Source organism: Pseudochaenichthys georgianus, chromosome 12 (genome assembly GCF_902827115.2).
Source record: "Pseudochaenichthys georgianus chromosome 12, fPseGeo1.2, whole genome shotgun sequence".
In the NCBI taxonomy this organism is placed as follows: Eukaryota; Metazoa; Chordata; class Actinopteri; order Perciformes; family Channichthyidae; genus Pseudochaenichthys; species Pseudochaenichthys georgianus.
This window is the reverse complement of record NC_047514.1, coordinates 12,837,374-12,852,910: the sequence shown is the minus strand read 5'-3', so window position 1 is coordinate 12,852,910 and position 15,537 is coordinate 12,837,374. Positions and strand designations below refer to the sequence as shown.

Below are 15,537 nucleotides of genomic sequence, written 5' to 3'. Positions count from 1 at the left end.
AAATGCTGAAGGCTCTGGGTGTTGAGGGACTGTCATGGTTGACACGTCTCATCAACGTTGCGTGGAAGTCGGAAACAGTACCGAAGGAGTGGCAGACCGGGGTGGTGGTTCCCCTTTTTAAAAAGGGGGATCAGAGGGTGTGTGCCAATTACAGAGGCATCACACTACTCAGCCTCCCCGGGAAAGTTTACTCTAAGGTACTCGAAAGGAGGGTCAGGCCGATTGTCGAACCTCAGATTGAGGAGGAACAATGCGGATTCCGTCCTGGTCGTGGAACGACGGATCAGCTTTTTACTCTCGCAAGGATCCTGGAGGGGGCCTGGGAGTACGCTTATCCGGTCTACATGTGTTTTGTAGACTTGGAGAAGGCGTATGACCGAGTTCCCAGGGAGTTACTGTGGGAGGTGCTGCGGGAGTATGGGGTGAGGGGGTCTCTACTCAGGGCCATCCAATCTCTGTACTCCCAAAGCGAGAGCTGTGTCCGGGTCCTCTGCAGTAAGTCGGACCCATTTCCGGTTCGCAACCGAGTGTGAAGCGGCTGGGATGAGGATCAGCACCTCCAAATCTGAGGCCATGGTTCTCAGCAGGAAACCGATGGACTGTCCACTCCAAGTAGGGAATGAGTCCTTACCCCAAGTGAAGGAGTTCAAGTATCTCGGGGTCTTGTTCTCGAGTGAGGGAACAATGGAGCGTGAGATGGGCCGGAGAATCGGAGCAGCGGGAGCGGTACTGCAGTCGCTTTACCGCACCGTTGTGACGAAAAGGGAGCTGAGCCAGAAGGCAAAGCTCTCTGTCTACCGGGCCATTTTCGTTCCTACCCTCACCTATGGTCATGAAGGATGGGTCATGACCGAAAGAACGAGATCGCGGATACAAGCGGCCGAGATGGGTTTTCTCCGCAGGGTGGCTGATGTCTCCCTTAGGGATAAGGTGAGAAGTTCGGTCATCAGGGAGGGACTCGGAGTTGAGCCGCTCCTCCTTCGCGTCGAAAGGAGCCAGTTGAGGTGGTTCGGGCACCTAGTTAGGATGCCACCTGGGCGCCTCCCTAGGGAGGTGTTCCAGGCACGTCCAGCTGGGAATTGACCAAGGGGTAGACCTAGGACCAGGTGGAAGGATTATATCTCTTCGCTGGCCTGGGAGCGCCTTGGGATCCCTCAGTCAGAGCTGGTTGATGTCGCCAGGGAAAAGAAAGTTTGGGGCTCTCTGCTGGAACCCCCGCGACCCGACCACGGATAAGCGGGAGAAGATGGATGGATGGATGGATGAGTTACCACATCGAGGTAGCACAAGAAATACTTGTGCGTATACTTTAGAAAAAATCCTGCTCCAAAAATAAATGTGCAGATAATATTGCCTGCAACATTTCTTATCGCTGTCTCTATATGATCAAAGGTCCCTAAATCTATATGTGATTATGTGCAAATAACCTTGTATTCAGTCTAAAAATGCATATTATTTACAAAAGATAATTTGATGTTGAGTGAGTGATATGATTTGATCTGTCCCCAGAGCAGTTTGACTTGTTTTCAGAAATCTGTTTATGTTGTACAGTATTATTTACGTCAGTTGAAAAGGTCCTGAATCCTATTAGACTTACAGAAAACACAGACTTTATGTCATAGGTTCAATATCAAAGGTAGGATTCTGGCATTCATTACACAGATATTTTCTTGAGGGAAATTGTTCCTTTAAAGGGGTTAGTTACTGAGGGCATTCTCATTTTCTAAAAAAAAGCGCCTCATTACATATCAGGCGTCAGTTGGTGAGAAGGGCATGGCAGTAACAGAATAAAAGGCTGCTGATGCTTCTGAAATTACAGTTATTATGAGCACTGGGCACCAGGGTGACACTTTTCTTTTCTTGCTTATTTTATTGAACACCTGTCTCTCTGTTTATGCTCCTTCTGACTCAGCTGACTTTCTGTCTGTCATTTAATGACCTTTTGAGTCAACTGACAGGGAACTTGCTCGGGGGAACTTGTCAAATGTGTGTAATTACTGCGAACACTGGGCTTTTATTGTAATGTCTGGGAATGAAGGTGTTCATGAAGATAACCTGAGGCTGGAGTAAAATGTGTTTCAGGGACATATTTAGTTCATTCATGAAGACTATACATTTGATATACAGGATGCTCTCTACATTTGTATCGTTGACTTTTAAAACCTCTGCTATTCAGATTGGTTGGGTCTGTTTTACGTTTGCTCTGTAAACTACACAATGTACAAACCTGCTTGGCAGAGGTGTAGAGTTGTTGTTCAAGAGCAGCTGTTTGCAATAGGTTTTGCTGTGTTCATCTGTATGAGGAGCTTGAACAACCTAAAAAGTATAATTAATAATGATTAATGTGGTTGATTTGTAGATTAATGAGGATTTCTCATGAGTTCGTGACATGCATATCATATTACTAATTTAGAAAAGTGAGACATGTCTTCTTTCAACAGGTCATTTTGGTTTCCTTCCTTTTTGACTTTTGTTCATGATCACTTTAAGAGCATGGTGACCCCTGCATGGCTCAAAAGATTGTGACCCTAAATGATAGGGTTGATGAGAGTCACAGTGTGGTTTTTATATCATGATAAGTAGGAGTTGCCTTTTAAGGGATCATTAGATATAATGGAGTCTTTCAAAGTAGAGCAGAAGAAAATGCCCTGCGTATACAAAGAAGAAACATTAAGACTTCAGCAATGTCATTCAGGTTGCTTTGTGCTAGCCACTGAATAATTCTGTTGAACAACCTTGTCTCATCCTAGTCATTTTGGTCCTGTAGAACTGTCATTATTAGAGGAGTGGTCTTGATGAAAGAGTGAGTACATTTTGGCTGCTATATAGAGACATTGCTTCACACCTAACCACAATGACAACAGGTGTGTCTAACCTCATAACAACTGTGGGTTCAATCACATGCTACCAACAGCCATACTGTAATTATATAGTTCTCACCTTTTCATTTTGTTACTTGTTTTTTTAATTACTGTAGCTACTGTACGTTTATCTTCTCCCACAAAAATGTAGATCCTGCATTTTAGCCATGTCTCATTTCGCTCTATTTGCTCTTTCCAGCGCTGTTTTTGCAGGGGGCTGATTCTGTGAGCTGTAGCTGACCACGCCCCCCTGCAGGAGAGGGGAACGTGCTTTGAGAACAGCTGCTCGGTTGCAGCGGGGAGAAGAGGGGGAAAAAGAGATCCCTTTTCCACCGTGTTTTATCCTTATAGAAGTAAGAATAGAAGTAATGGGGCAGAAACCCTCCTTTTTACGTAGCGGTCCAGACATAGACATCAAACGGCGACACATATTCAGTTGCCAGTTACTTTGGCATTAAGGCAGGGATATCTAGATACTTTCCAAGGTTTGACATAATTAATTGTGCTACTTTTAAAGCAAGCAACAATGTTTTCAAATCCTCAAAATCCTCAAAAACACTATCAAAGCAGTTCCTGCCGTTGCTACGTTAGTTCAACAGTAACGGACTATTTTTCTTAGCGGATGCATGTCAATTGAAATCAATACAAATATTTTTTAAATCAATAAAATCATTTTCTAAATCCATAAAATCATTTTCTAAATCCATAAAAGCATTTTAATTAATATTGGGAGTTATGTCGTTACTTTGTCGAGAATGTGGCCATGTAATAAGCGTGCCTTCATGCCGATCTAGATCCCTCCGCTTCGCTTCGGGCTCCTGATCAGCCTGTCAGTGTTCTTTTCCCCATAATGACCGCGTCGCTGCACATTATCCCTTACATATGATTATATAGTCATTATTCATTTTTTTTAAAGCAGGAGGTGCAAACGCTTGCCTCGGGGAGGGAGAAAAAGAGCCAAAGCGGAGAATAAACAGAAGGGCAACCATGGCAACCATAGACATGGCAACCATGCAAGGGAAGTCTTCTTCGCTGCTTTTGTGGCAGACTACAGCGCCACTTACAGGCCTGGCATATGTACTACAGCGTCTGCAGCGCTTTCGAGCAGCAATGGCCGGCCGTGGCCCAACCCCCCATTCCCCTGATAGGTGGAGAGTTGACCAATAGCCGTAGCGCCACTTTACTGACATCAATAAAGTGTTCAAATCTGGATCAGTCTGTATCAGATCCGTTGCAGCCCCTTTTTTTAGAGATTTGGGTATGGAGGAAAATAGAGAGGGTTGTGTTTTCTGACACTTGGTGAGTTCCCTGGGACACCGGGGACACATATTCATGTATAAAAGACGTACAAAAGTGCATTTTGTATGATAGGTCCCCTTTAAAGGATGACACTAGCCGCTTTCACACCGCAGGACTTGCGGTACTTTAGTGCCGGCACTAAAGTACCACGGCACTAAATCCGCCAGGGGGCTAGTGCCAATCGCATTCACACCGCAGTACTTTCCCTGAGGCACGATTACGCTGACGTCACTTCGTCTTCTTCTTCTCTGGGTTTACTGGCAGGCCGCAAAACCACTTCACGGCGAGTACAACAAAAAAACGAGAGAAGAAGAACTACACGGGGGAGGGGGTATAAAGCCCATCCGCTGTATGAGGCGTTTGTTTACTTTCCGACCTCAGACATGATGGAGTTCATAAGGGTAATTTACAAATAAAATACCCCATTATAACAATGGACTTTATCTTTATGTATTTATTATATATTACCCCCTCAGGCTGATTTTGGAAAAGGACATCAACCCTTGTTTGGTGTTTTTCCCTTATCTATCTAAAACAAATGACATGATAAATTACTTGTGTTTATGTGTGTAAGACTTGTGTTTCTGATAAATTCAACCACCGACACCTGTCTGCTCTCACATTCTTCTATTCTGCAAATTTGGGGTGGGACACAATAAATAAAGCTTCGCCAGTTTGTTTGTTTTATTGCACAGTCAAGACATAACAATAACGGCATCATGCTGTTCCAGGTGTGTCGTATGCATGTAAATTGAAGTTAAATAACAGTGTGAAATGTAAAATAAAGTGTAAGTAGTTTCAAAACAATGTAACAGTGGCAATATATATAGCAGCAGACACGCCTTAGTGCAAGTTAGGTGTCAGTATTAAAAAACAGTGGCAATATATATATATATATATATAATAACAAAAGAAAATCGTTACCACTCTTATTATTGTGGTCTTTAATTTTGTTATAGTCCTGCCTGAGTTTCTTTATTTTTACCCGGCATCCGTGTGCACTGTGCACGATTCCCAGCTCAAGTAGCGAACATCGCTCAAAACATTTGGAGTTGGGAACTGCTTTCTGTAGAAGCTGCTGCATCCCGTCCTTGGAGTAAATTGCCAGAAGCGCCGACACTTCCTCATCATTCCACCGCTCCGGTGTTGTAGTACGTGTGGTCATAACTGCTTTAAAGTACAAAAAAAACACTCGCTCGCTCAGGTGTGGATGTGGTTTTGTAGCGAGGAAAAAAATGGCTGCCTAACAAAACAAATTCAGAGTCTAACGGGGCGTGGTTTGCAATTCGCCCAGCCAATAGAAATAGAATAGAAATTGGCACTCTTTTGTCACCAGGTTCGTACCACCTCTCTAGCAGGGACTAAAAAGTACCAAAAGAGTTCCAAAAGAGTTCCCGGCACTGAGTAGTCCCGGCGGTGTGAACGCGACATTATTGGTACTAACGGAACTAAAGAACTAAAGTACCAGGGAAAGTCCTGCGGTGTGAACGCGGCTAGTGTTCTTTAATGTGTTCTTTAATTGTTGTTCGGGCCAACAATTTGGTCCAGACTAAAAAATCTAAACAATTGAATCGATTGCCATGACATGTACTGACATTCATGATGTTTGTGATCTGACTTTCCTTTAAGCTCATCATCAGGTCAAAAAGAGTCCAATGCTTCGTGCATATAGCTAAATAACAAATATTAAAACGGCAAACAACTAAACGATGGTGAACATGTTCAACATAATACCTGCTGAAAATCAGCATGTTAGCATTGTTGTTGTGAGCATGTTAGCATGATTATAATCAAAGCACAGATGTGACACAGTCCTGGGACAAGGATATTAGTCCTGTTCAAAGTATTTGCATGATTTAAAGTCAACATGCTTTTATGAAACTTTAACCTATCAGGTTGCAATCACATAGAACCAACCACTTCAGAGCATTTGTCTATTTCAGTATAAAAGCAACAACATGTTTATTGTGAATGACATAAGAATAGAAAAGGTAAATATGTTATGGATTAAAACTTTATTTAGACTAAATACAAACACAAAAACAATAAAAACATGTAAATGATATTCTTGTCAAAGCATGTTTTACACCTACTAAAGTAAACATTTCCACACTAAGTAATAAATATCTTGTTGAAGTACACAGCAGTCTTTAGTAAAACAGAATGAACATGGTTGCTCGGTTGCTCTCACAGAAACAAAAAAGGCACTTCTATTCTAATGGTATAAGCATGCATAACTACAGCACTGGATATATATATATATATATATTGTAGCATTATCTCCAGAATCAAATCAGTGTCACTGATAAGTCAACCTTGGAAAAACCATTAACTGAAAAAACAAAACATTCATAGTCGAGCAATACCCCCAAAAATTCCCTATTTTCTCATTGGAGAAGAATAAATGATACTCCGCAGCTCTTTTGAAACATCCGGAAACATGTCTCCCGCCCTCTTTTTTGTTTCGCAAGACCCTGTAATTTTTTTCATCTTGCTTCTTTTTTTAAAATTTGTATCCCCACTCCCCTTTTATTTATTTCTTGGTCTCTTCGATCTGCTCCACCTCGCTGGACTCGTCCACCACTTTGCCGTTGATCATCGTCTGAGTCACCACCTTCACAATTTTCCTGGTGCGAACATCAGGCTCCTCTGCACAGACAGAGATGAGATGGGATGAGATCAAATGAAATGACATGAGAAGGGATGAAATGGAAAAGAACATATTTTTTAAAAGTATGATTTAAAATGACATTAGATCAAATTAATTGAGATGACATCCAGTAATATGAGAATAGTTTTGAGTTTGATTTACACAGGATAGGTAGTAAACTGCGATAATCCAAGTGAGAAGAAAGGATTGGTGATATGAGATCAAGTGGAAAGAAAAAACAATAAAATGATCATTTAAATTTAGAAGATGAGATCAAATGAGACAAAATATGAAAAGATATGGCGAGAGAAAGGGGGGAGAGAAGAGACAACATGGAGGCAGTTAAATGAGAAGGCAACATAACATTTGGACTCATATTACTCTTTCATTTTGGTTGATTCTTCCGTCACTCTGTAACACTTATTTCTCATGATGTAGTTGTATGTGTTTCACACTGACCTTCACCACTAATGCACATGTCATGTTTGGACAGCTTAAGTTAAAGGACTATGTGCATTTTTCACTAAAGACACAGTTTGTAAAAACAGCTTTAAATGCTTAACGATCCTGTCTCACGAAGGACTCTTAAAGGTGTCACAGTCATTGGTTCTGTGTCGTCTTTGGTCTGCTGATGGTGAACATAACCACAAGACCTTGCAGTTTGTTAATCCAGCATGAGTCAGTGAGATTAGCATACAACAGTTACATAATTGCGATAAATGTTTTCACACCCATATGTGTTGCTATAGGAGCTGAGCTGTTAGTGTTGTTTGCATTGTTTTGAGGTTCATGAAACAGACATTATTCCTGGGCCGCTCGGCGTGTGAATGAATATTATGTTTGCTCAACTTATCTGGTTTATTATCACAGCTTTAGTCACTCTTTACAACCCTGGTGTTTCTTTCAGGTTGTGATAAATTGTAGATATAAATGAGTGAATGAGCAGTGCTTTACTCTCTGGTGTGCTACATGCTTTTTATAAAATACTGTGCTTGGAAGTTCTTCCGACATAAAAGTTGTGACTTTGCACTTTATTTATCTCAGTAAAAATCAGAGACCAGGTACTCACTTTTTGGTGGAAGAGGGACTTCCTTGACACTGAGGGGCAGAAATGATACATGTCAGAATAAACAGATTTAAATTGCCCTATAATCAGCATTTACATTTTTAAGAGGAACAGTTTAGCATTTTGGGAAAAACTGTTTTCCTGTTACTTAGATGAGAACCACTCTTGTATCTAGAGGCACTATGAGGAGTTAGCTTAGTTTGGAATAAAGACTGGAAAGACTGGAGGAACAGCTAACCTGCCTCTGTCCAATGTAATACATTCTACTAATTAGTTTCTCTAAATCTGGTCAAAAACTAATTGAAACATTTTCTTTTCACAGTGGTACTTTGTAAAGGGCTAAGCTAGTATTTTTTATTTATTTATATATTTATTTGTGCACATTGATTGACATTTCTGTAAATGCGCCAGAGTTAGCCAACAGGCTATTTTTTGTCTGTAGTCCCTGGACAGATGTTGAAAGTCATCCTAAAAACAAAAATTCACTTCAAATAACAGGTAAATACAATCAGTAAAACAACATTCAACAGAGATGCTTATATTATGATAAAAGCATATAAAAACATAAAAACAAAACTAAAATACATATTCACAAAGCAGACAGATAGCAAGAGGTCAAGGCACATGTACAAACAGAGTGTGGTAAAGTGCAGATTGTGTCAGTGTTGACAGAGCTGACTGTCCGATAACCATGTTTTTAAGTTAGATTTAAATAAACTGCAGGTGTTTTGTTCTCTAATCTTTACTGGGATTGAGTTCCACTGTTGTGCAGCTTTAAAAGAAAATGAAGATTGGCTGAATGAACTCTTCCTTAATGGAACAACGCAATCTCCTCTTGTTGCAGCTCTTGTTGACCTAGTTACAGGTGTGCGTATGGTGATAAAATGTCTGAGCGGAGGTGAGGTAAGGCCGTGTATTATTTTGTACTTGAGGCAAGCATTTGCATATCTCATTACATTACAAAGGGCAATGATGAGTGGTTACCCCCTGCTTCCAGCCTGTATGCTAAGCAAGGCTAACTGGCTGCTGATTGTAGTGAACTAATATGAGGGTGCTATTTTGAAGTCTGGCTCTCACTCAGCCATGTTCCTGGTGAAACTCACCTTTCTTCTCCCTCCAGCAGGCGCCTGTAGGTGGCGATCTCCATCTCCAGGTTCTGTTTGATGCGGAGGAGCTGCTCATAGTCGGTCTTGGTGCGCTGCATGTCCAGCCTGAGCTGAGAGAGGTCATCCTCTAGCTGGTTCAGAGTGGCCTGCAGACGCTCCATCTCAGTAGAGTACTTCTGACCGGTCTCACCCAGGTTACCTTCCAGCGCTGCTACCTGAGACAAAAAAACAATAATAATAAGGCCTAACCTGCCTTTTCCACATTCCTGGGTCTAATGTTACCTTTGTGTTGACCATCATCATATCAGTTTGGAAGGTTAAATGACCGGTGATCTGGGAAATGCCCAAAATTATTCCTAATTTTGGCTTTTCAACCTCCTCACATTTCATCAGAGTGTTTGCCAGTCAGTGGAAATCAGACCACAGTGTCTTCTTCTGATTCTGAAATTACTTCCCAAACCACCATCAACAAAAACCTGAGCTGACAAGGCATTGGCATCCAAAACAAACATTCGCTGTGCAGACATGATTACCTGTTTCGCCACAGAAACCCACCCCCATACACTTTAGCAACTGAACCTGCTATCTTCTAGCTAGACTTATTAGCGTGGGATAACATGTTGACTGTCAACACAGGATTAGTCAAGAGAGAAAAACAAAACAATTATTTTTGTCAGACACTGATGAACCGAACGTGAGACAGAATCTGAACTTGGGTAAGGATTGTCTGCATTGGTATTCGACAAATCCCCTCTAAATCCGGCCTTTGTTAAATACAATGCCATAACTAATTACGGCTCTGCGCACAGCTCTATATGTAGAAACACACACGCACACACGCACGCATGCACGCGCACACACACACACACACACACACACACACACACACACACACACACACACACACAACCATGTCCAGTTTCAGCATTTCTCTATTCCCTTTTTTCTTTTATCTAACTGTATGTAGACTAAAGTCCTCTTCCTATGTTTCTTGTGAGTGTTCTTTGGATATTTTGCTCCAATTGCAACTTTTGTCCTCAGGCGTAGCAGCTCACCTGTTTGTGCAGACTCTCCAGCTCCACCTCCAGGTTCTGCAGGAAGCGCTGCCTCTCCATCAGCTCGCCTTGAGCTCCTCTCAGGGCCTCATTGCTCTCCTTCACCTCATTCTGCACCGTCTCCAGCTTGTTTGGACACAAAAACACCAGAATACACACGCACATGAAATACATTGTGTTATTAGATGAACTTGGCAATTGTGAATTTCCACTCACTCTTTATGAGTTCTCTAAATTAAGAATTTTATCATTATAATCGTTTCAGAAAAACGATTATAATGATTATTCTGACATCAGACTGTAACTGTAGAAATTAAAATATGTGTCAATCAACAGACAGAAAAAAGACAGTCATTTTGATGAAAAATGTTCAAGCATAAACTGTAAAAAAATTGCCAAATATTTGCTTGCTCAAGCGTCCCACAGGTAAGGATTTGCTGCTTAGGGTGTTTGACTTTTGGTTGGACATACGAAGACGTTAGTTTGGCCTCTTAAAATGAATTCCTTGCATTTTCTCCTCACCTTCTTGAGGTACCACTGCTCCGTTTGGTCCTTGTTCTTCTTGACAATCCCCTCATACTGGGAGCGCAGGCCGGACAGAATGGTGCCCAGCTCAGGCCCGCTGGCTGAGTCCACCTCCACATTCACCTCATCTCTGGCAATACGGGACTTCATCTGCTCCAGTTCCTTCAGTTGGAGGAGATGCAATACTTAGATCCCAAATTATGCTTTATCAAACTGTGTATATTTACGAGAAACATAATGGTTGCATTGTCTAAATAAAGTCCCATATGTGTAAATGAACAGGCGACATATCGGAGCAGCAATTGGTTTGTAAATTCTACACCACATGTTGGCATAGAGGATGTGAGGACATCTTTATTATTTAGATGCTCTCGATCAATAGTTGATGGGGCAGAGCTCACCTTACCTCACACACTAAACTCTATTCATCCATATTCTCTAGATCTCTTTCACTCTCGCTTCTTTGTCACTTGTGGCATTGTGTCATGTCACACATGTTTTAATATGATGTGGTGTGCATTTAATGTTCTTGCTAGCCTACATATACACAATCTTCTAGGCTGTGTTGAAGCATACAGTTAAAATGCATGCACAGTAATTGTATCCTTGCTCAGGAAGGGGGTGCACGAGAGATGTGATGGGATCTAGTTGCCTAGGTATGTCAGTGGGGGGAAAGTCTTTATTTTCAAAAAGGCCTGACATTCATTTCAAAGCTGACACACAGAGGCAAGGTACAAACCTTTACATGTTGTCAAATCAGACAAACAGTAAATGAAATAAACATAGGTGTCACACATATATTTCAGAATTAACAGCCAAAATAATCCTCTCAGTCTCATTTAGTCGATAACAAATATCTGCAGTAGGTGATGAATTGGATCTGTGCAGTTTTATTCACATCCTGTTTCTGTTAGTAGGAGATCGATACTTCTCATGGTGAGAGGGGGTGAATTATCTTATCTTCATATCCCCCCCAGAGGACGACAGGGATCATCTGATTGGGCAGAAACAGCAGGTCTGTGAAACCAGATCTAACTGCTCCTTTAATCTGTAGTAACCAGAGGACCACGTCTTTCTCTCCTGCCCCCCCTCCCTACACATATCTGTGTGCTTAAGCTCCAAATAAGACCTCTTGAGTCCACTAAACTGGGTCAGCCTGAAATCAAACAACTTGTTGTTTGATTTCTCTTGGCTGGAGAACAAGAGAGAGGGCCAACATGAAAATGAGAAGAGGCAAATGTGGAGTAATGGAGAAGATAATGTGGTGAAGAGCATGTTAAAAGATTGGCATACAGCACAAATGTGGGCAAAGAAGTTAAGAAGTGAGTCCAAACAGATAGAGTTAGAACAGACTCACCTCCTCGTGGTTTTTCTTGAGGAAGTACAGCTCTTCTTTCAGGCTGTCCAGATCTCCCCTCAGGGAGGCGATGATCTGCTCGTGGTCGGTCTTGGCCTTTTTCAGAGCAACACAGTCTCGCTCCACAGACTGACACATCACCAGCTCAGTCTCCCACCTGGTTTATTTCAGATAAATAAAGGAATAAGTTGTTTATTTACTTTCTTTTTTAATGGCAATAGCTAATGCCTTATGAAGTATTTTCTATATTATTTGTATTGATTTTCGTCTCATTTCATCTCTTTGTAATCATTAAATACAATACCCAAACGTTTCTATGACCCTGGTAGATTTTAAAGGACAGGAATAGTATAGCACAGTTGAGGCAGTACAAGGTAATCGGTTTTTTCAGTGATAAAAATGATCTGAATCATAAATGTGCATTAAATACCTCAACAGATTCAACATGATACAAAAAGACTTCATCTGTTTAATATGAATGTAATGCTACCATGCTGGACAGGTAATAAAGCCTAAATCAAAGACTTTAATCTAACTCTAAAGGGCTCTAAAAGGCAGTCAATCAAATAGTTTCAGGCAGTTGTTCGCATTGATCCTGAGTCACTCACTTGATTCTGAAGTCATCTGCAGCCAGTTTAGCATTATCGATCTCTAACATGAGACGTGCATTCTCCAAGGTCCTCTTCCTCACCTGGCAGACATTAACATGGGGAAACAATGTGAGCATCCTTCATCAATGTCAATCTTCGTGCAGAAGTCATGTGCATTAAGTGCTTCATGTATTATATTACTGTGTTAGGTATTCTGGCAGTGAAAGCACAAAAGTACAAATGCCACATCGAAATTCAAAAGGGTAACCCATTCCATTTTCATTAAACTGTAACTTTTGTGCTTGTAATAACATAGTATAAATAATGATTAACTTTACTCAGGTTTACAAGTTAACCCAAAGATCAAGTGTAAGGGAAATTCTGCCCTGCTCCTGCGAAAAGATGCGTCCATGTGTCCATGTTTGCATCAATGTTTTGTCTATGTAAAATATCCAATGACATCATAACCTTGTTCCTTGACAGAAAACTCACATCTGGCTGCAGGTCTGAATAATCTCCATGGGCCTTCAGCATTCCTTTATTATAAAATGTTAGATGTTTTGCCCGCCCCTTCATGCCTACCTCTTGCTCAACAGCATGAGCTTGGGCCATCATGGAATCATGGTCATGACCTTTGGGGATGCGGTCCAGCATCACCTGCTTGATCTTTGTCTCCAGGTCTGCGTTGGAGTGCTCCAGTGAACGGACCTGGATGAAGACAAAGAGATGCGAATGAATGATTTCAGTGTTTCAGTTGGCTGCTAGTATCATTTCCTTGTCTGCATGTTGACAGAGATGCACCCATCGCCCATTTGGCTGCTGAACAACAGTTTAACAGTGCTGTTAATGTTTTATGTATCAGACCTTGTCCAGGTAGTTGGCCAGACGGCTGTTGAGACTCTGCATGGCTTCCTTATCGTTGGTGCTGTTGCCATGTACGCGGTTAAGTTTCAAGCTGATTGGCCCGTTGAGATCCTGGCCGATGGAGGCCGAGCGGCTCAGAGGGCTGGATGTAGCGAAAGATACAGAAGCACGGGAGCGAGCGCGGCCAGTATCCATCAGAGAGCGACTGGAAAAGGAAGGCTGACGGCCCAGAGAGAAGCTCCTCATCGACATGCTGGAGGCCATGACGAGTTGCTGTCAGGACACAAAGAACATCACAGAGAAACGTTGGGGGGGCTTGTAAAGACAACATTGAGGCAAGACATAAAGGCATAATCAGAACAAGAGTACCATTTCACATGTAACATCCATCACAGCTGTGAAGAACTCATCTCTCTTTATAGAGAGTGGATGGATGTTCAAATTACACATCATAAGGAAAATACATAACTCCAAATGACTGTTTGACCTGTTGCAGCCATTCAAAGCTAATGTAACATGAGATATGGCTGAAGAAAAGCTCTTGTTTGGCCCTTAAGCAAATGTGTTTTATTCAAGCATTTGGCTAGACTTAAATACAAGTAGGGGCTTATATTGAAGGCCACTGAAAATGATGAAAGGAGAATTTCAACAAGTATATCTACGGCCATTTAGAGGCTTTTCAAAAGATCCATCTGCATTGAAGAGATGACTGTCTTTACGCTCAGGGCCACTTCAGTCTGTCCGTCTCGGATCCGTTCAAATGCAACTTCAACTCAAGTCAGTGAAAAATAAAAGGAGAGCCTCTTACCAGAACTGAGAACGCACTCACATGGTTTCATTACTATGATAATGAGGTGCATTTTATATTCAAGAAGAAGCTAATGGAGGATTCGTAAAAACTGAGAAAAAGGGGGGGGATGAAAGATTCTTCAGAAATATAAAAGCAATCCTAAACCTAAATAATACTGGTGATGGTGTTACAAGTTATAAAATGTGGCAAAATGTAAAACATGTTGAAAGGTTATTTCTGTGCTGATTGACTTGAAGTGCTTTAAGCTTCTTCTTTTTTTTTAAAATACCTAATGTTTTCTTTCCAACCTCATAACCTCATTTGACAGTAAGTGTAACAGGTGTTCACATTACTTCCTGGATTTAAAGTGTCACTAGTTAGTGTATAAATGTCAAACCTAGACAGTGTGTCTTTGTCTGTGTGTCTTTGCATGTCCCTGTGTGCGTGTGTATCTCTCTAGATTAGCGGTCAAGGGAACCTCTCTGTCTCTCTGTCACTTGATCCTTGCAACACCGTTCCCACAACACTACAAAGGAGCCAGCAGGAGACAGACAGTCCTTGTTCAGATGAAAGATAGAGCTTGGGAAAATGATCGGAGAAATATTTAGAGTGAATTCCAGTTTCACAAGGGCACTTTGTTCAGCAGGAAATGGACTTTCATTTAACTTTTCTTCCCTAAATCATTTTATCATTAGCAGACAAATAGTTCTGTTGACAACTGCTAAATGAAATTGAACATAGCTATAAGATCAATTTGCTTAAAAGTGGTAGACACGTTTCCCTTTAGTTATAATTTTGATTTAGATGAATGTTGTAAAAAAATAGAATTATATACATTTTAATGATCCCAACTTTTAAACATAATGAACAAACAAGGTAATTTGTTTTATTATTATTCAAATCAATTATATAAAAAATTATAATTTCTAAAAAAAGTATTTTACTCACCAACGTTTTGTTGAGATGGAGGTAGTGTGATCGAGGTAAAAAGTGGAGGATCTGTGCTGCGAATGCTACAGGTGAGCTTATATGCAGGTGTACAGGAAGTGGGAGGAGCTAGCACTGAACTGAAGGTGTGTTTACTGTAACTGAAGGTCTTCAGAAAAGTAGATGTTGAGTCTTGTAATGAAACAAACATTTTCTTTCCACCCATGCTCACTTTGGGCCTGGTTTATGAGAAGGCAGTTACACTATATTTAGAAAAAATCCAATTGAATGGTTAAAGTTTGTAATTTTGAGATACAACTTCTGCATTTATTTAGTTCACTATTTTGGTTATTGTAAGTGATTCAGTTGTTCTGCACAGTTATTGTATGTATTGAACACAGACTAGTGAGGTTGTGAATACTAAAACAACACAATACATACCAACAT

General features: G+C 41.0%; 1 protein-coding gene across 1 annotated transcript; it reads right to left on the bottom strand.

The window, feature by feature from the left end:
* Window positions 1–6,166: 6,166 nt before the first annotated feature.
* Window positions 6,167–15,161, bottom strand: LOC117455784 (keratin, type I cytoskeletal 18). Its single transcript, XM_034095353.2, has 10 exons — window positions 15,112–15,161; window positions 13,374–13,646; window positions 13,092–13,217; window positions 12,528–12,610; window positions 11,920–12,076; window positions 10,560–10,724; window positions 10,038–10,163; window positions 8,980–9,197; window positions 7,880–7,908; window positions 6,167–6,809 (listed from the first exon to the last, which is right to left on the bottom strand). The coding sequence occupies exons 2-10, from the start codon at window positions 13,635–13,637 to the stop codon at window positions 6,694–6,696; spliced, it is 1,284 nt and encodes a 427-aa protein (XP_033951244.1). The 5' UTR covers window positions 13,638–13,646; window positions 15,112–15,161; the 3' UTR covers window positions 6,167–6,693.
* Between the last annotated feature and the right edge of the window lie 376 nt (window positions 15,162–15,537).